General features: G+C 42.1%; 1 protein-coding gene across 1 annotated transcript in view; it reads left to right on the forward strand.

The window, feature by feature from the left end:
• ZBTB40 (zinc finger and BTB domain containing 40) overlaps nucleotides 1–19,191 on the forward strand; it is a 75,443-nt gene that overhangs the window by 46,375 nt on the left and 9,877 nt on the right. The window contains exons 5-13 of the mRNA XM_011945531.1: nucleotides 3,951–4,143; nucleotides 4,758–4,900; nucleotides 8,874–9,066; nucleotides 10,816–10,952; nucleotides 11,346–11,547; nucleotides 11,917–12,050; nucleotides 14,004–14,172; nucleotides 14,485–14,943; nucleotides 15,703–15,909. Coding sequence (XP_011800921.1) covers nucleotides 3,951–4,143; nucleotides 4,758–4,900; nucleotides 8,874–9,066; nucleotides 10,816–10,952; nucleotides 11,346–11,547; nucleotides 11,917–12,050; nucleotides 14,004–14,172; nucleotides 14,485–14,943; nucleotides 15,703–15,909 — 1,837 coding nt within the window. The remainder of the gene's footprint in view (nucleotides 1–3,950; nucleotides 4,144–4,757; nucleotides 4,901–8,873; nucleotides 9,067–10,815; nucleotides 10,953–11,345; nucleotides 11,548–11,916; nucleotides 12,051–14,003; nucleotides 14,173–14,484; nucleotides 14,944–15,702; nucleotides 15,910–19,191) is intronic.

Consider the following 19,191-nt stretch of genomic DNA (forward strand, 5'->3'; position numbering starts at 1 on the left):
CATTTATTGAGCACCTACTATATACCAGTTTATTCATTGAGACCAAGAAAAGTGATACAAATTGTCTACATACTACCCAGTATTCAAAGCGGTATTGATTCTGGTAAGTCTAATAGAACCCAGTGTAAATAGATTCGATTATGCTTAAATCCGGGAGGTAGAACTAGGTGAAAGGGGTGCCAGCTACTCTCCTTACTAGACCTGTGACCTTAGGCAAGTTACTTAACCTCCTTGAAGTTCATCTAAAATAGTAGTAGTAACGTCTCCCAGGCCTGGTGTGAGGAGGAAGGTAGATGGCACGGTGTCTGGGATGATGTGGAGCGATTATAGTCTCTATCATTATTGCCATCACCCAGCCCTCAGCAGTCAGCGGAGGCCTGAGTGAACAAGAATATAGTATAACTCAAACAGATCTGAAGGCAGTAGGCAAACAATTGGGGTAAATAAGTCAATTCAGTTAAAAGGCTTGAGTTAAGGGAAAGATTAAATGGTTTTTCGCTTATAGAGGAAAAGAAATGGTCTCATCTTGAAATATATTTACCTACATTTCACTCATAGGTAAAGTACTTAGATTACTTCTGTGACCATGCATTAACATGAATTTATTGAAGTATCTTTACCCCTGAGAATTAAGTTAGTTCCAAATGTATGGTTGAAGAACTTAGCCCTTTCAACAGAACTCTGTTTTGGTCAGCTTTTGGAGTTCTGTTACATGATAGTAATTGATGAACCCCTGCCTATCCTAATATCCTAATCCCCTTCTGTTTAGGCAGAAAAACTGTTGCAGAAAAGGGCTTGCTTGCTTATTCCACTGTGGAGCCCTAGGCAGCTTTAGGGGGCTGATGGAGTAACTGCTGTAGTGCTGGCATGAGTGTAGGTCCCCAGTAGGTTCTGAAAGAAAGAGCAGAGAGAGCAGGGCTGTCCATGCAGCTAACTGCCCTCTCCTGGCCCTTTCATCAGCCCACCCCTGCTTCTCTTCCCAGATGGCCGCCCTAGCATCACTGTTGAGCAATGAAGTGAACAAATGTTTTAATTTCACTGCTGAGTAGTTCTGCAAAGAGGGAGACAGCAGAGAGGATAATGAGAAGCGTATCAGATGCCACCATTGATGAAAGCTTCTCTTCCCCACTGGCTCAAATGATAATGCCAGACAAATTGGATACTGAGAGATGTGGATTTGAGATATTCGGAGAGTTTCAGGTGAAAAAAAAAAAGCCTGGCCTAGGCTAGAATGAGATAGCTGTATGCTGTATTAATTGAGATGCACAAAAGGCAGGCAGGAAGGAAAGGGAAAATAAAAAGGAAGAAACATGTTTACTGAGGGTATTAGCAGCAAGCGGCTCTGTATTAGTTATCCAGTGCTGTATCACAAATTGCTCTAAAATCTAGCAGCTTCAAACAACAAACATTTATTACTACAGTTTCCATGGGTCAGGAATCCAGGTACAGCTCATCTGAATCCTCTGGCTCAGCCACTCACAGGCTGCAGTCAAGGTGTCAGCCAGGGCTGCATCTCAAGGCTCAGCCCAGGGAGTACCTTTTTCTAAGCCCACTCTCATGGCTGTTGGCAGGCTTCAGAAGATCCACTTCCAAGCTTACTCCCTGACTGTTGGCTGGAGACATCACTTCTTTGCCACCTGGGTGCCTCCATAGGGCAGCTCACAACATGGCAGTTTGCATCTCACAGAGCAAGGGCAGAGAGAGAAAACACAGGCAAGATGGAAGTCAAACTAGCCTGACCTCAAAAGTAGCATCCTGTAACTTTTACCATATTCTCCTTCTTAGAAGCAAGTCATGAGGTTCAATCCAACAGCATGAATATCCAGAGTCAGGTATTATTAGGATCCATTTTAGATGCTGCCTGCCTTGGGGTCCCTACTGCTGTCAGTGAAAAGGCATTTTAAAGAGATTTCAAGCCAACTAACAAAAGCATGAAAAGTTGATTTAATTTAGCCAAAGGGGATTAAGCATTCAACTGACATCTTCATTTCTTGTTTATTATTTTTTAAATACAAGATGAGTTACCTTAGGTTCTCAGAAGTTGCTTACGCTAATGATATGTTGATGTGGATTATTAAACTGTGTTTTCTCTATGTGTTCTTTTGGAGATGACTGAAAAACACAGGAAACTTTTGAAGTTTAATGTAGCTTTTTTATACAGACATCCTGTGATTAGGAAGCAAGCTAAAGCAAAGCCAAGAAACACAAGGTCTAACTCGTTTATAATTTCTACTTGGGAGGAGAGGAGAAAGATAAAATCTCTCTAAATAAAAATCTTAAACATATACTTACTACCAGAATTGGTAATAACAGCTGTCTAGCTAAATTTTACTGTGTTGATACAGTATTCATGATTTCCTTCAGTGTGGTGGGGAGACTGTGTGTGTGTAGAAAACTAACCTTTTGCTCTCTAAAGACTCTGGTGAGAAAATTTTTCTATTTTATAATCTTGACACTAAAAAAAATCAAAGGTAGATGGTAGTTTTGTCAAGTAGAAATATAAAGACTCTACATATGACTGTACACACGAAATTCAGTTTTGGTTACCAGATTTTTTCAAGTAAATTAATTATTGCTAAAATAGAAATATGAATCCTACCTTCCAATTGACCTTCCTCGCATTTGCATGAGAGATGTTCTGTCAGACCAAAGAAAGGAATGCTAATTTTGTTTATTTTGCCACTGGGGTTGTTGATGTCTTAGAAGGGTCTAGAAGAGTCAAGATGATGACTTTGGTTTTATATGCACCCCTGAGACCTCTGGAGGGAGGATAAGGTGTGTCCAGCACAAACTATGTGGCAGCTCTGGATTCTCTGGATTGAAACAGTGCAGGGTTAGAGCTGCTTTTCAGAGTGGTTTGCGTAAAGGTGATAGTTAAAGCGATACATGTGAGAGCTTTTCAAAAGAGAGCGTATAAAAGGAGAAAAAACATAAAAGATTGAGACCAGTCTTAGGTGCTGTTAATGGTTATGGATTTGGAAGAAGAACCAGTGGGAAAGGCTGAAAAGGAGTGGTCAGGAAGGCAAGTTCTTATCCCACATACTTCAGTGCTGCTGAAATCAGAAGAGAATTGTGATACAGAGGCACTGCCAAATGCCACCGAAAGGTCAAGTGGCACAAAGCCAGAGGCAAGGCCCGTTATATAAATGTTGGTTAGGGGAAGAAGCTGTGAAGCCCCTTCAGGCTGAAAGCAGTCATTCAGACGGCATAATTAACATGTGAGTCTTATGTTCTTACAGCTGGCAACTACAAGCCAACACATTGTTAGCCTTAATTGTTACCGACTATATCTAAAATTAATAAGGCTCATGTCTTTTTAAGTAGCCTGTCATTTATAATGTAAATGATTTAAGGTATTCTTTTTTCCTAAATTGTGAGATGTTAATTGCATTCTCAAATAATAAAATGACAGTTCATTAGATTTAAATTCAGACATCCCTGCCCATGAAATACTTAAAATGCCAGATTCAGAAAGGTATAATTAGGTAAGAAGTGCATTAAGTTTATTAAAAATTCACTGAGCCCCTACTGTGTGCCAGGCTATGCTATTTGCTGAAGATACAGAGGATACAGAACAGCATAATTCGTGTCTTCAAGAAGTCTAGTAGGAGAAAAAATGTAATAATTATAATATAGTATGACAAATGTCAAATTAAAAACAGTGAAGAGGAGGTAGGGCCTGTGGCCAGGAAGGGCCTCCCAGCAGAGGTAACCCCTGAGCAAGGTTTGAGCATGGAGTCGTGGAATTGGAGTCCTCCAGAAGACAGGGGTGGGAACATGGGACCGTGGGGCTTGTTGGAACTGCCACTGGGGAAGAAAGTGCAGTGGATGAGGAGCTACAGGAGAAGCTGGCAGGAATCAAACTGTTGAGGGCCTTGTTTGCCAAATGCAGGGAGTGGATAGTTCTTGTGGTTCGCTAATCTATCTTTCTGGGTACTTTTGTTCCATAGACTGTAGTGAAATGTCTCGAGGGTGAAGGAGGACATTCAGCATTCCAGAGAATCCTGGGTAAAGTAAGAGAGGGGAGCCTGGATGTTCAGACCGTTGTGTCCCTGTTGAGGCTGTACCAAGATTCTAATCCTGCAGTAAAAACAGCACTGTTAGACAGGAAGCCAGAAGATGTAGACACAGTACAGCCAAAAGGTAGGAGAAGATCCTATGGATTGGAATGGCAGGGTTTTATTTTGGGATGATGCTATAAAGTTTGTTCCAGTGATACGTTTCTTTGGTAGCTTAGTTATTAAGTGGTTTTCACATAAGTTTCACATGTAAATTCCAGAAGCTGCATGTTAAATATACACCAACTAAATTTGAGTCTCCATTTCTATCCCACAGTTAACTAGTCTGACACCTTGAAGTTGGAGAATATCATCAATGTTCTCCTGCCCTTCAAAAAGCCACACATCCAAATCAATGACTTGAGTACCCGGGGTGGACTGGTTTGCTGACAGGACTTTAAGGCTGAAGCTTCTCTCATTTGGGTTAGGTACAAAGCAGTGGCCTTGCCAACCAGAAGTTAACCTCTGGCTGGCTCTGCAGCTTTGTGTTTCAACAGATAAATGAAACATTTTTCCTTTCATAGAGTTTAAACAGAATAATAAAGTATTTTCCTCTGTAAAAGAGATTCTGCATTCAGGTGCTCAGAATAAGCTGAAAATCACTTTACTATTCTGTTAGATCTCTCTTGACAAACCATGCTGTCATTTTCTTCAAATTGACTAGCTTCTCTTGTGTGTCTCTAACTCTTTCTCCCCCAGGGAGCACAGAGGAGGGAAAGACCTTGTCTGTTCTGTTACTAGAACACAAAGAGGACCTGATACAGTGTGTAACACAGCTGAGACCTATTATGGAGTTCCTGGAAACAGCCAAGGAGGAATTCCTGACTGGCACTGAAAAAAGGGTAACTGTGTCAAGTGTCTCCTCCCTCCTCCTGAATTCATATAGCACTTAAAAAAATTCTTTTTGTGGCACATAGCATTTTATACTTTGCAGTATTTTAATACATACTGCATAGTGAGCACCTTGAAGTTGAGGTGCTTGTTTTGTATCCTGTCGCTTTCCTCGCAGTAGCTTGCTTAAGGCCTTGCACATGGAGCCATAAGGAAAATGGATAGGTGGGTGGGTGGATGGATGGATGGATGGATGTGTGGGTGGGTGGATGGATGGACAGGGGGACAGATGGACGGATGGATGGACGGACAGATGGACAGATGGATATATGCTATTCTTGCTCTGACTCTATCAATTTTTACTGTAAACAACTGTATCAAGAGTTAAAATGTTAAGGAAATTTTGTAATTATTATGACACCTTTCCTCTTTATAGAAATGTACTGTACATTCGGAATATGTAGAAAATGGGGAAAGCAATCAAAAAGAAAAAAATTCACATTTCACCACTCAGAGATGACACTGCTAACATGCTGAAGCATGTGTTCCCCTCTTTTTTTTTTTTTTCCTGAGGCGGAGTCTCGCTCTGTCTTCCAGGCTGGAGTGCAGTGGCACGATCTTGGCTCACTGCAAGCTCCACCTCCCGGGTTCACACCATTCTCCTGCCTCAGCCTCCTGAGTAGCTGGGACTACAGGCGCCCGCCACAACGCCCAGCTATTTTTTTGTATTTTTAGTAGAGATGGGGTTTCACCGTGTTAGCTAGGATGGTCTCGATCTCTTGACCTCGTGATCCGCCCGCCTCGGCCTCCCAAAGTGCTGGGATTATAGCCGTGAGCCACCACGTCCGGCCGTGTTCCCCTTTTTCTTATTTGAGTCATCCCAGGATGGCGTTATACAGAACATATGGTTTTCTAACTTGACTTTTTACTTAATATCTTAATACATGTCTATACCTATAATATGGATTTTGTATCCTGTCTAATGGACATTCCATAATTCATTAATTCTTTATCATTGGGCATTAGTGTCCTTTTTTTTTTTTTGCTATTATAAGTGATGTTGTGAAAAACATTCTTGCACATAAATCTTTCCATACCTCTGAAATTATTCCCTTACTATACTTTCTAAGAAGTGGAAGTTTGGAATCGAGAGTATAAAAATTTTCAAGTGTTTGATACATATTGCCAAATTGCCCTTCAGGAAGGTTGTACCAATTTACTCTCCCACCAGCTAGCTACTAAAATCCTCATAAAACTGCTGGCATGACTTCTCAAGGCAACTAGATAACTATGTTTGTTGGTGTTATTGATTTCAACTTTGTGCTAAAAATACTTTTATATCTGGGAAGAAGGAATAGGGATAGAGTACTTTTGTGGCATCAATTCCTAAAACTGTGGGAAGTGACTTAAGTGTTCAGGAGAGAAAACATTTAGAAGCCACTAGTATAATGGCTAAGCCCTGAATTTACAGTGACGACTAGATCCTCAATTTTATTTTTCTCAGTGATCTTATGTTGCACATGTGTGCATGCGCGCACACACACACACACACACACAAAGGGAACAACTTTTAATCTCAGAATTACATTTTGTGATTTGTTTTTAAAATTTTGAGTCCTTTGAACTTCTTAGAGAAATAAAATATACAAAGATTAAACTTCTGTCTTTTCTCCTTAGTCTTCCAATTAAGTGTAATTTCAGACACTCAATTTAAGTAAGTTGCTTATAGCTCTAGAAGTTCCTGATTCCCTCTTTAGTGATTTCGTTGGATTACTCATTCAAACCTTTTTCTTATTAGCTAGATTGAATGTGTCCTTTGAACTGTTTCATTATCTTGGTAAAACAGCATTTATAGATAGAGTCCAAACTCAGCCGCATTCTCTGCAGCAAGATAGACCACACTGTCATTTTCTTCTGTCACTTTCAGTTTACTTGAAAGAGAAAGCTGAAGCAGAAGTGCTTAAATTAGTTATAAATCACAAAAACACTTCTTAAGATTGGGGTTCCACCAGACCTTCATTAAGTGATTCCTTCTCATGCAAGTTGAAGCATACTAATAAAGTGGGAGTGGAGAGGTGAATGTTGATTGAATAGCCACAGTATTTTGACATCGTGTGGAATGTGTACCCAGGCCTTTTCCAACTTTTTTTCTGGTTAGAAACCATGCTAATAATGGATGCCATGGCCTTTATAAATATGTTGGGTTTTGTAAGAAGCAGTAACCAGGAACATATTTACATAAGAACTAGAAACAGAAAAAAAAGGTAATTACTATAGCTGTCATTTATTTATTGCTTATTGTGTGCGAGGCAATGTGCTGAGGACTTTTTAAAACATTACTGAGTTTTGCCCTCATAGCAACTTTATGACATCATGGATATTACCCTTATTTTAAAGATGAAGAAACAGAACACAGGGAGGTGAAGCAGCTCACCCAAAGACACAGCTGTTTGGGGCTGGTAATAAGAACTAGACTTCTAACCAAAGCACGTTCTCTTAACCCCCGTGAGTACTTCTCCCTAGTCATATCAATAACATAGTCATTTCTTAAAGATCACATATGTCCTAGGAGTTAGGCAAGGCCATACAAACAGCACCTTCATTTTACAGTAACAACTGTGCAAGAGTTGGTATTATCTTCTTTTTCAAGTGAGGAAAATAAGGCTTGAAGAATTAAATAACTTGCCCAAAGTCACACAGGCAATAAATATTAGAATTACAATTTGAACTAGGTCTGTCTGGATTTAAAGCCTGTGCTTACTCTTACCGGTGTCTGGCTGCCTCTTTATGTATCAGATTATTGCTTAGGAACCAAGATTTAGTTCTGAACTCAGTATGGTGTTTAGATACAAGCTCTTAATTTTTAAATTATGATTTATTTAGTAGAAATATATATATTAGACCTGAAAGAGAATGACTATATTCTGCACTGACAAAGAATATGACAGCTTGATTTATTATGTATATATTCCTTTCATATATATAAAACCAATTTGGTTTTAAAGCTAAATTCATTATTTTAAAATGGAAGTTAATTTGATAATGGCAGCCTCTGGCATACTACCATGACTAGGAGCTGGCGTTTTCCCAAAGGAAAGCTCAAAATTCAGTTTCTGTGAATCTGTAGATTACATGTATTGAAATAATCCCCTGCTTTATCAGTTCCATAAGAGCTAAGCTATGCATATTATGCCATAGTCCATTAAGAAATAGTTCTATTGTAATATAAAAATATCTGTAAAATATCTGTCACGTTTTTTATTTTCATCGTTTTGCTAGAGTTCTGTGCCCTTTTGACTCAAAATCCTCTAGCACACCAAGGAAGGACAAAGGAGTGGAATTGCTGAATTATGACTGGAGCTGATGTATGTGGCTGTTGAGAATGAGAGGAATGGATAATGAGGAATCCACAAGAAAAATAATCTAGAAAGGCACTTTAAATCTAATATTTTGGAGTCCACAGACTAATGTACACATTATCTGAGTATTCAGATTACTATGCAAGTAAAGTAAAACAATGGAATTACAACCTATGAAATTATAACCTATGCTAATATTATGAACTTTGCTGAAAAAAGACCGAAAAACATTAAACCATGTTAATTGTCAATCTGTGTTTCTCAATCTTAGTGTCCAAACAAGCCACATCTAAAGAACCAGGTTAGAGGCAGGCTACTTGCTATATCATATAGGCCTAGTTTAGGAATGTTTCCACAAAATGCAAGCTGTTGGAGGCAGAGCATATACACAGACCTGCAATTGAGAAAGAAAGATTTTCACAGTTATTTGTTTGGAAAATATTTTAGATTTTTATTGAAACAAAATAAGGAAGAAACTATAGAAAAAAATAATGCTGGAGACCAACAGAGGAGGACTTGGAGATTGGGCATCTTGTGATGCTATCTTGCTAGGTTTTCCAGTGGTGTGTCAGATAAATGTTGAATTGCCAGTAACTGGTGTCTGGTTGATTGCTTGGCACTGCAGGTGATTCTGAATTGCTGTGAGGGCAGAACACCCAAGGAGACAATAGAAAATTTGTTGCACAGAATGACTGAAGAGAAGACCCTGACTGCTGAGAGTTTGGTAAAACTCCTCCAGGCTGTGAAGATGACTTTCCCAAACCTGGGCCTTCTGCTAGAGAAGTTGCAGAAATTAGCCACTTTGCCAAGCGCCACAGGTATTAGTTAATTGTTGACTCTCTGGACTGGAACCACTCTTCCAGGAAATTATAGCTTGAAACACCCCTTTGGCTCCATGCTGGGGAGATAAGATAATGTTAAGAAATGTCATTGCAGTATAGAAACTAGCTGTCATAAATCAATAATTCTCAATCTCTCTGGAGTTAAGATCTGAAATCTGAGAGTGACTCTTCTGGGTTAAGCTCCCTCATGGTGTTCCTGTGGCTCAGGATTTATTAACATGTGGCTTTCCCAGGGCTGTCCAGGATCACCTGGGAAAGCCACAGGAGCAAATGTGCTCTTAAGGCTCAGCACGCTGTCAACCATATTCACAAATAGGAGCAGCAAAGCCTCAAATCTCGATCGCCCCTTTTCTGCTAGAGTGCTGTCTGCTTCCAGCAGTCCCCAGAACTCACTGCTATGGTGTCTGTTCAGCTTGGGGAAATGAGTCCACATCCTATGCCTTAGAAAGACAATCCAATTTAAGCCAACTCTTCCCTGTCCCAGAGCATTTAGGACTCAGATGGTTTTCAGAAAAAGGATATTTGTCCCTAGTCTATAAAAGTAGTATGTACTTACACAAACTTGGACAATTCCAAATATAAGGTAGAAAACCATTTAAAATCCTACCACTCAAGTATGCCTATATTAACACCTTGACATATTTTATCTATCATTTTTATAATATTAAGATACTATCATATTGTATAATTTTATGGTTCCCCCATGTAACATTACAGCAGTATTCTTTTCCACAGTTCAGAAAAACTCCCCACAGTCCTAGTTGTTGAAGGCTATGTAGTTTTCCATCATAAGGACGTGTATGGTGTATTATTATTCATGCCCTTATTTCAGAGCACATGTAGTGTAATGGTTAGGACTGTAGGCGTTAGTGTCAAGACTACCTGGGACTGCAGCCTCACCTCACCATTCTGTGGCTGTACTACCCTGAGCAAGTGACTTAACCTTTCTGAATCTCATTTACTGTATGAAATGGGGTAAGAGTGGTACCTATCATATTCGTTTTTGTGTGGCTAGTATAATACATGTTAAACATTTAGCACAGTGCCCGGCACATGGGCACTCAGTAAATATTAGTTGTTATCTTCACTGTCATCATCAGCACAGATTATGCTTTGACAGTTGCCTTTGTACATAGACAAAGACCCTCAGATAATTTCTTAAGGTTCCAGAGGTGGAGTTACCGAGCTAAAGAAGAGAGTACATTTTTAAATATCTGCAAAGCTAAGAGAAATGCCTGATAGTTTCAGTTTTTCTTAACTTTCAAGTAAATATGACCTCTTAGAGAACCTAACAAATTGGCCCAAAGGGCACCTAGTAGAAAAACCACGGGTCAGCTTCACACACACAGCCTTGATTCGTGCTTGTCTTTAGGATCGCCACACGGATCCTCTACCTCAGGCTTGACAAGCACCCCCCCTTGAATCTGCGCATCTGAGTCTCTTACAAGTACAGCCTTCTAATTAACCCCCTGGTGAGCAATTGCTAGCTCCTACCACCAGGCACTGACTTTCAAAGTGTTAATGGCTTTATGACCCTGAAGCACCAAGCGATTAAGGGTAGGCAGAGGAGATCTGAACATATGAGGCCCCAAGCCAGGGCTCTCTGCAGAGGACACTGAGCTGTTGTGCTGATTGCTATCTTCCTCTCTCATTGGTAGTATCCTGGAGTCTTCTGTAGAAGGTTTTGTTGCATCAAACATTATTGTTTTGCTAATATCCTTACAGTCCAACCAAGCCCTGATGATTATGGGACTGAGCTATTGAGACGCTATCACGAAAACCTCTCTGAGATTTTCACAGACAACCAGATTTTATTAAAGATGATCTCACACATGACAAGTTTAGCCCCTGGAGAAAGAGAGGTAAGACAGGGAGAGAAACAGAGGGAGGGGAGGGTAAAATGAGAAAGAAGGAAAAAATATGAACACCCACATATACATTTATATTTTCCGTAACTATTACATATGTAGCCATGTTGAGAATTGCTAAGTGGAGGAGAAATAGAAGGTAACTCAGTTTCTAAGGTGGAGTAACAGAATAGTTCTAATTTCTGTGGTAATAAGGAAAGGCATTCAAAAGGACAAATGAAGAACCTTGACATGTATAAGAAATCTCTCAGATTGAGAGAGGTGAGAATGTTGAAAAACTCCTTCCCCAAACATGTTCACTGTAACCCAATACCTAGACTTGCAGCTCTGCAGCTGGGCCAGTGGCTGGAGAGTCTCTTAGGTGAGCATTTGTGTTACATCTTGAAGGTCATGGAGAAACTTGTGAAACGTGACTCTGGTTCAGGTGGTTTCAATTCCCTGATATCAGCAGTTCTAGAAAAGCAGACTCTCTCTGCCACAGCCGTTTGGCAACTGCTGCTGGTGGTTCAGGAGACAAAGACCTGCCCATTGGACCTGCTCATGGAGGAAATACGAAGGGAGCCTGGTGCCGACGCTTTCTTCCGGGCAGGTAAGTTACCTGACCTCTGGAGGGGTTTTGCCCCCACTAGAGAGATGGCTGTCAGGCTTCCTAGAAAATAGGAAGAGTTCTCTTACGGTAGTCACCCACATCCCTACTATTAGAAGTAAGGACTGGCATTTTCGTTCAAGGACACAGGAGTTTGTAAACCTTTTAAAAAATAGATGCAATAATTATCTTAAACTTACATTCGTTATTATACTCTGATTACAGTGCTGTTTGCCATTTTCCCTGCTGCCAGCCTCAGACAGGAGATAGGGGAAATGTGTTTTCATTATGAAGAGTTGAGTGGAGAAAGAGTGAAGGAAAAAACGGTGCTCACTGTTTGACTAATGAGTTTTTGATCCCCCTTTTTTTCAGTGACCACCCCAGAACGTGCCACTTTAGAAACAATCCTGAAGCATAACCACTTGATCTTGGAGGCCATCCAACAGAAGACTGAGTGCAAGTTCTTTACCTCGGAGGAGGAGCACCTGGCAGAGACTGTGAAAGAGGTGTGGTGGGAATAAAAAGCAAAATGCCGGAGAGTTTTACAGTTGTTGCCTGGGACTGTCTTCATTCCTAAGGGAGGAACTAATATCTGGTTGGGTTGTTTTCCTTCTTTTTTTTTCTTTTTTGCTTTTGAGACAGAGTCTCGCTCTGTCGCCCAGGCTGCAGTGCAGTGGCACGATCTTGGCTCATGGCAACCTCTGCCTTCCGGGTTCAAGCGATTCTCCTGCCTCAGCCTCCGAAGTATCTGAGATTACAGGTGTACACCACCATGTCCTGCTAATTTTTTGTATTTTTAGTGGAGACGGGGTTTCACCATGTTGGCCAGGCTGGTCTCGAACTCCTGGCTTCAAGTAATTCACCCACCTCAGCTTCCCCAAAGTGCTGGGATTACAGGCGTGAGCCACCATGCCTGGCTGGAACCAATATCTGTACCCCATGCTAGGCTAATGCTTCCTAACACGTTTGCTCTTTTAATCCTTCCAGCTCTACATGGCAGGTGATGTTACCACATTTTATAGACAAGGGTTCTCAGGCCCCAAGGGGTTAAGTTACCTGTCTAAAATGCTCCGGCAGGGAGGAGATGATGTCAGGATTTGAACCTGGGTTCCTATGACTCAAACCAATTTATTCCATTTGTCTAAACCTGGTATCCCCTGGAGCCCTGATACTGTTCTCTTACCTGTTGTTCTAAGAAGCAGCTTCTCTCAGAGATGAAGGAAAGTAAAACTGGTCTTATTACATGTTCTATTCTGGCTTCTATAAAGAGCCAAAATAAACATAGATAGAACAAAGCTTTTGCCCATATGGGGTAGCAAATAATGCCAGCTCATTTTCTGTAAGGCTTCACACAATGTGGCCAGCATCCCAGGAATACAGGTGGGGACTGGGGGAACTCATGGGTATCCAGCCCAGGATCATGTGCATCTTGAGTGGAGAAGAACAAGAAAGGAACATGAAGTTAAACTACAGATTCAAATGTAGTGCCCTTTTGATTCCGGTAGGTGTGGAAGGTGTGCAGGAGGGCGGGTTTCTGACTCTCTCTATGCAGGTGACAGCCACATGTTGGTCTGACTCAGATGGGAAGAAGATGGCACACATTTCTGTGGGGCTTCAGAGGAGAGATTCATCTGTTAGACTCTCTCCAGCATGCCACAACTTCAGAAATGGGGTTTCTGCAGTTGATCAGTTTTAGCCTCACTAATTAGTCTCATGCCTGCCTCCAGGGACTTCGGGTTTATTTAGATAGACTTGAAAAGAGCAGAAATAAAATATCTTCCAAAATGAAAATTCCATTTGGCCATCTGTGGATGGTTTAGCTTTATTTTCTCAGTGTACCGACTCTTTCTGCTGATAGCTCTAACATTCTGAAAGAGGACGACGGCTTTGAAATAATATTCTTGGCCACTTTAAAGCTTCTATTTGAACCTTCTTTAAAACGCTGAGTTTCTTTGTGAAAGAAAATGACGTTTAAATGGGTATATCTAAGTATCTAAAAATACGAAGCCACTGGTCATGCAGAATTACTTCCAGACACTGAGACAATTATATATTATGAAAACTTACTCTGATTTCCAAGACAGACACACCGATGACCAAATCCTATAGCTTTTCTCAAGCTTCTAGTATTAAAATCCAGAAAAGGTCTCTGGGAGACTCCTAATTTCCGATAAGCTATTATAGAAAATGCTTTATGCTTCCCTGCATATATCTTCTTTGTATTTGCACATTTATCTGGATACATGCTTCTTTTTTTGTTTTGTTTTGTTAGTTTTCCTGTTCTTTGGCAAACAGAGCTGTCCACTACATTTATCACAAGGCGATGTATAAACTGCTTATAAATAAAGCAGTGCCTTCCTGGGATTAGCTTTTTTTTTTTTTTTTTTTTTTAAGTTGAAAACCATGGAGAAAATCTGCTGAGATTAACCCCACACCTTTGTCTCCTGGTATTCATTTAGATTCTGAGCATTTCCTCTGAGACAGCCAGCCCTGAAGCTTCCCTGAGAGCAGTGCTGAGCAGAGCCATGGAAAAATCAGTCTCGGCCATTGAAATATGCCACCTCCTGTGCAGTGTCCACAAATCTTTTCCAGGCCTGCAGCCTGTCATGCAGGAGTTAGCATACATTGGTAAGGAACAGGCTGGGTGGGAAGGGGGTTCCTGTCAGCACCCCTGGTTGTTTCCTGAAGAAAGAGGCAGCAGTTCGTATCAGAGTTTATCACAACCTTAAGTTACGTATTCATTTAATACGCTCTCAATACCTAAAAAAGTCGTGAAGCATAGAGGGAAAATGTTCTTTGTGTTTATTGGAAAGTAAAGAGGACTATATTACTTCAGAGGGTTTTGAGGATCTCAAGTAGTCTCTAGTCTCCTTTGTGTTAGAAATGTTATAAAGCAAAGAAACAGGGTTTGCAGAGCCACGAGCTGTCTCTCTTGTGCAGGTGTCCTTACTAAGGAAGATGGAGAGAAGGAAACGTGGAAGGTGAGTAATAAATTTCACCTTGAAGCCAACAACAAAGAAGATGAAAAGGCAGCCAAAGAAGACAGCCAGCCTGGGGAACAGAATGATCAAGGAGAGACTGGTTCCTTGCCAGGACGGCAAGAGAAAGAGGCTTCTGCCTCCCCAGACCCTGCCAAGAAGAACTTCGTCTGTAAGGCCTGCGACAAAAGCTTCCATTTCTACTGCCGCCTGAAGGTGCACATGAAGCGCTGCCGGGTGGCCAAGAGCAAACAGGTGCAGTGTAAGGAGTGCAGGGAGACCAAGGATTCCAAGAAAGAGCTGGACAAACATCAGCTGGAGGCCCATGGTGCAGGTGGAGAGCCCGACACACCCAAGAAGAAGAAGAAGAGGCTTCCAGTGACATGTGACCTCTGTGGGAGAGAATTTGCGCATGCCTCAGGTACGTTCAAGAAGGCAAAGGAACAGAGGATGATAACTGTGGGTTTTGTAGTTTGGATTTCAGGCCTTGCCCTTTGTTGTGTGCAGTGAGGGCTGTGGGTGGGCTTAGAAAATAGAGCAGGTTCCTACGGATGCAGGGTAATATTTTGAGAAGAGCATGGGCTTTGGAATCAGCCCCCTTAGCTTTGATTTCCCCAAATCTATTAAAGCAGCACCCTGATGCCGCTTACTTTGTTGGATTGTTATGAAGGCTTAAGGTAACAGAGCTAAACACCAGTGCACTGCCTGTAATAGAGCGAGCACACAGTAACTTGTAGCTCTTACTGTTTACAGTGATAACCAGCTACTTAATACCTGGCTCATGTTTCCATGTGCCACTTGTTTCTTGGTAACAAACAAGAGTCGTGGAAATCATGGGATGTATAGTCAGAATGGTTTTCCCTTGTCCCAGAATTTGTATAAACCTAATGAAATATAAAAGCAAGTTGAGTTTCCCTAGTTCTGGGTGTCAGGGTCCTGTTTAAGAGAGAGAAGGGATTCCATCCAGGAATGAGGCCAGGTGACTTTGGAGATGCCAGTTGGTGGGCAGAGAGCAGCGTGGCTGTGTGCAGTGGGCATAAGTGTGGCCTGGCGCCCTGGGCTTCGTGCTGTGCTTCCTCCGGAGGCCTGGCCTGAGACAGTGCTCTTGGCATCCTGTGCGAGATTCCTAACACTAATTAGTAGCATCTCTTCTGGCCTCTGGTATGCGTGGCTTCCCTAGGCATGCAGTACCACAAGCTGACAGAGCACTTCGATGAGAAGCCTTTCTCCTGTGAAGAGTGTGGGGCGAAGTTTGCAGCCAATTCCACCCTGAAGAACCACCTTCGCCTTCACACCGGGGACCGCCCATTCATGTGCAAGCACTGCCTCATGACCTTCACCCAGGCCTCCGCCCTGGCCTATCACACCAAGAAGAAGCACTCGGAAGGTAAGGTGGGGCTCAGTTCATTTCTCCCACAGACTTTACTATGAACTGCCTAAACCCCATTTGGATTAGGTGTGATATAGATCTCAAAAACAAAACAATTTGATAGCACAACAAGGTGACTATAGTCAATAATAACTTAATTGTACATTTTAAGTAAAGAGTGTGATTTGGATTATGTATTACACAGAGGGTCAATGCTGGAGGGGATGGATCTCGCATTCTCCATGATGCAGTTATTTCATATTGCTTGCCTGTATCACAACATCGCATGTACCTCATGAATATATACACCTACTGTGTACCCACAAAAGTTAAGTATCAAAAAAAAATAAGGCCAAGGCAGGCAGATCACAAGGTCAGGAGATCGAGACCGTCCTAGCTAACACAGTGAAACCCCATCTCTACTAAAAAATGCAAAAAATTAGCCAGGCATGGTGGCGAGCACCTGTAGTCCCAGCTACTCAGGAGGCTGAGGCAGGAGAATGGTGTGAACCTGGGAGGTGGAGCTTGCAGTAAACCAAGATTGCACCACTGCACTCCAGCCTGATGACAGAGCGAGACTCTGTCTCAAAAAATAAATAAATAAAATAAAATAACAATGCACAACCTCTAGGCAAACAGATGACTGGAAATAGCTCTGTGCATAGACATGTAAACTGCTTACTGGGAGAGCTTCTGAAAGAGGCTGGCTAACCTCCTATGACTTTGTATTAGGTTTGTGGAAAAGTCATTGTGGTTTTTGCCATTAAAAGTTAGAGAGAATTTACTTAAAATTCTTTGAGCTTTGAGGTGGAGTTCAAGCATGAGAAGGACCCTGACTGAGCACCTACTGTGGATCAGGCAGTGGCAGATAGCTGAGGAGCTGAGCTGGGGTTCCTGTGTGCCCATAGCTTGTGGCCTGAAGAGGGCAAGGGGAGGGGAGTGTAGTGCCTGTTACAATGCAGATTCTCAGCTGAATGATGTGGAATAACACCAGCATAATGAGGAAGGATGGAGAAGGGGTCTCTAGTCCAGTTGGAGGGGAGGAGGTGGTGCATTGTCAGGGAAGGCTTCTTGGAGGAGTCTACGTATTGTTTAGAGCACTTACGTGTAAATTATAATGCAACCATTGTTTGACCTGGACTGTCACAGTAGCCTCAAAGCTGGTCTTGCTCTCACCATTTCTCTTGATACTTAAAAAATAAATAAACTCTATCAGGTCACTTCTCTGCTCCAAACTCTTCAATGGCTTTTTGTCCCAGTCAGTTGTGAAATGGAGAGTCCTTGAGATAGCCTCTCAGGCCCTCCGTGATTAAGGTTCCTGATTCCTCTCTGACTTCATCTCTTAGGCCTGTACATTTTAGCTTTCTGGCCAGCCTTCAGGCCTGCAGGCACCTGCTCCAGGACCTTTATTCTTACCCTTCCTTTTGCTGGGAACACTTCCCGTCAGACACCTCATGCTTCACTTCATCACCTCCTTTGAGACCTTACTCACACTTAGCTTCTCAGTGAGTCCCTTCCTGGCCACCCTCTGTAAGGTCTCAGCACCCCACCCTAGGTTTCCATGCAGTATTTTTCTCCCATAGTGCTTCTCATATGATATAGTATCTACTTTAGTAATTTACTTTATTTCTGCTTTGTCTTCCCTGTTAGAATGCAAGAGTCATGAGGGGCAAACTGTTAGTTTTTCTTTTCCCACTGCTGCATCCATGGGACTTAGACTAGTACTTGGCAAAAGTAGGCCCTCAACCGATATTTGCTGAGTGAATGAATTTCATAAGCACTCTTTCAGGCATGGGGTATTGTAAATATACACACCCCTGTCATGGGACTTACATCCCACTGGGTAAAACTGACAATAAACAAATATATAGTATAAATTTAGATAGCAGTTATTGCTATGAAGAAGCATAAAGCAGGGTACACAGTGAGGGGACAGGGCTTGGGGAACACTATTTGTATCATCAGAGAAGGCCTCTGCGAGTTGGCCATTTGTGGAGAAACCTAAACAAAGTGAGAAATGGAGCCAGTGGAAGACCTAGAAGGAGAGCATCCCAAGTGCAGAGCACCTCCCCAGTGGAAATGAGCTTTACCTGCACGACAGACCAGAGAGAGCTAGAAGGGGCTAAAGCCGAGTCAACGAGGAAGAGCATTAAGCAATAAGGCCAGAGATGCTAGCAAAGGCTGGACCTTGGAGGGTCTTACAAGCCAGGGTGAGGACTTTCGGTTTTTATGTGAAGTGTGTTAGTTTATCCTGCTATTGTAACAAATTACCACAAATACTGGCCTAAAACAACCCAAATATATTCTTTTACCATTCTGGAAGATAGCAATCCAGGATGGATCTCATGAGGCTAAATTCAAGCTTTCAGCAGAGTTCCTCCTGGAGGCTCTAGGGGAGATCTCATTCCTTGCCTTTCCAGCCCCTAGAGGTTGCCTGCATTCCCTGGCTCTTGGCCACATCACCCCAACCTCTGCCTCCATCGCCATGCCTCCTTTTCTGACTCCTCTTCCTCCCTCTTATGAGGACCCCTGCGATTGCACTGGGCCCACCTGGATAATCCAAGACAACCCCCCATCACAAGATCCTTAATCCAGTCACATTCACAAAGTCCTTTTGCCATGTATGGTAACATACACACAGGTTTCAGGAATTAGGACATGGACATCTTCGGGGTCCATTATCCCGCTTACCACATGAAGCCATAGAAGGATTTTGAGCAGACAATGAGTGGTAGGATCTAATTTACATTTTCAGAAGTTAATCCTGGCCACTCCAGACAATAAGCTATAGTAGGGCAAGAGGGAAACAGAAAGCTATTAGAGCCATCCAGTGTAGAGATGATATAGTTTTCAACTAGAGTTGTGTTAGTGGGGATTGTAAAGAACGTTCAAGTTTTAGGATATATTTTTGAGAATGGAGGTAACAAGACTTATGGTGGATTGGATGTGGGATGTGAAGGAAAGAAAGGAAGTAAAGGAACTGAAGGCTTTGGGGCTTTGCCATGAGCACCTGAGTGATGCTGCCATTTACTGAGATGGGGGAGTGTGTGGGTGGTGGGGATAGAGCATTGGGAGCTCTGTTTTGGGTTCCCAAAACAGATGAGGACTTTTGGTTTTTCTGTGAAGTGTGTTAGTTTATCCTGCTGCTGTAACAAATTACCACAAATAGTGGCCTATTTGATGATTGGAGATACCTACTAGACATCCAGGTGGAGAGCAGAGCAGTGGGGAGTTGACCATACGGATCTGGAGTTCAGGGGAAAGATGCGAGCTGGAGCTATACTACAGGAGGCATCCATT

This window comes from Colobus angolensis, unplaced genomic scaffold, assembly GCF_000951035.1.
Source record: "Colobus angolensis palliatus isolate OR3802 unplaced genomic scaffold, Cang.pa_1.0 Scaffold240, whole genome shotgun sequence".
Lineage (NCBI taxonomy): Eukaryota > Metazoa > Chordata > Mammalia > Primates > Cercopithecidae > Colobus > Colobus angolensis.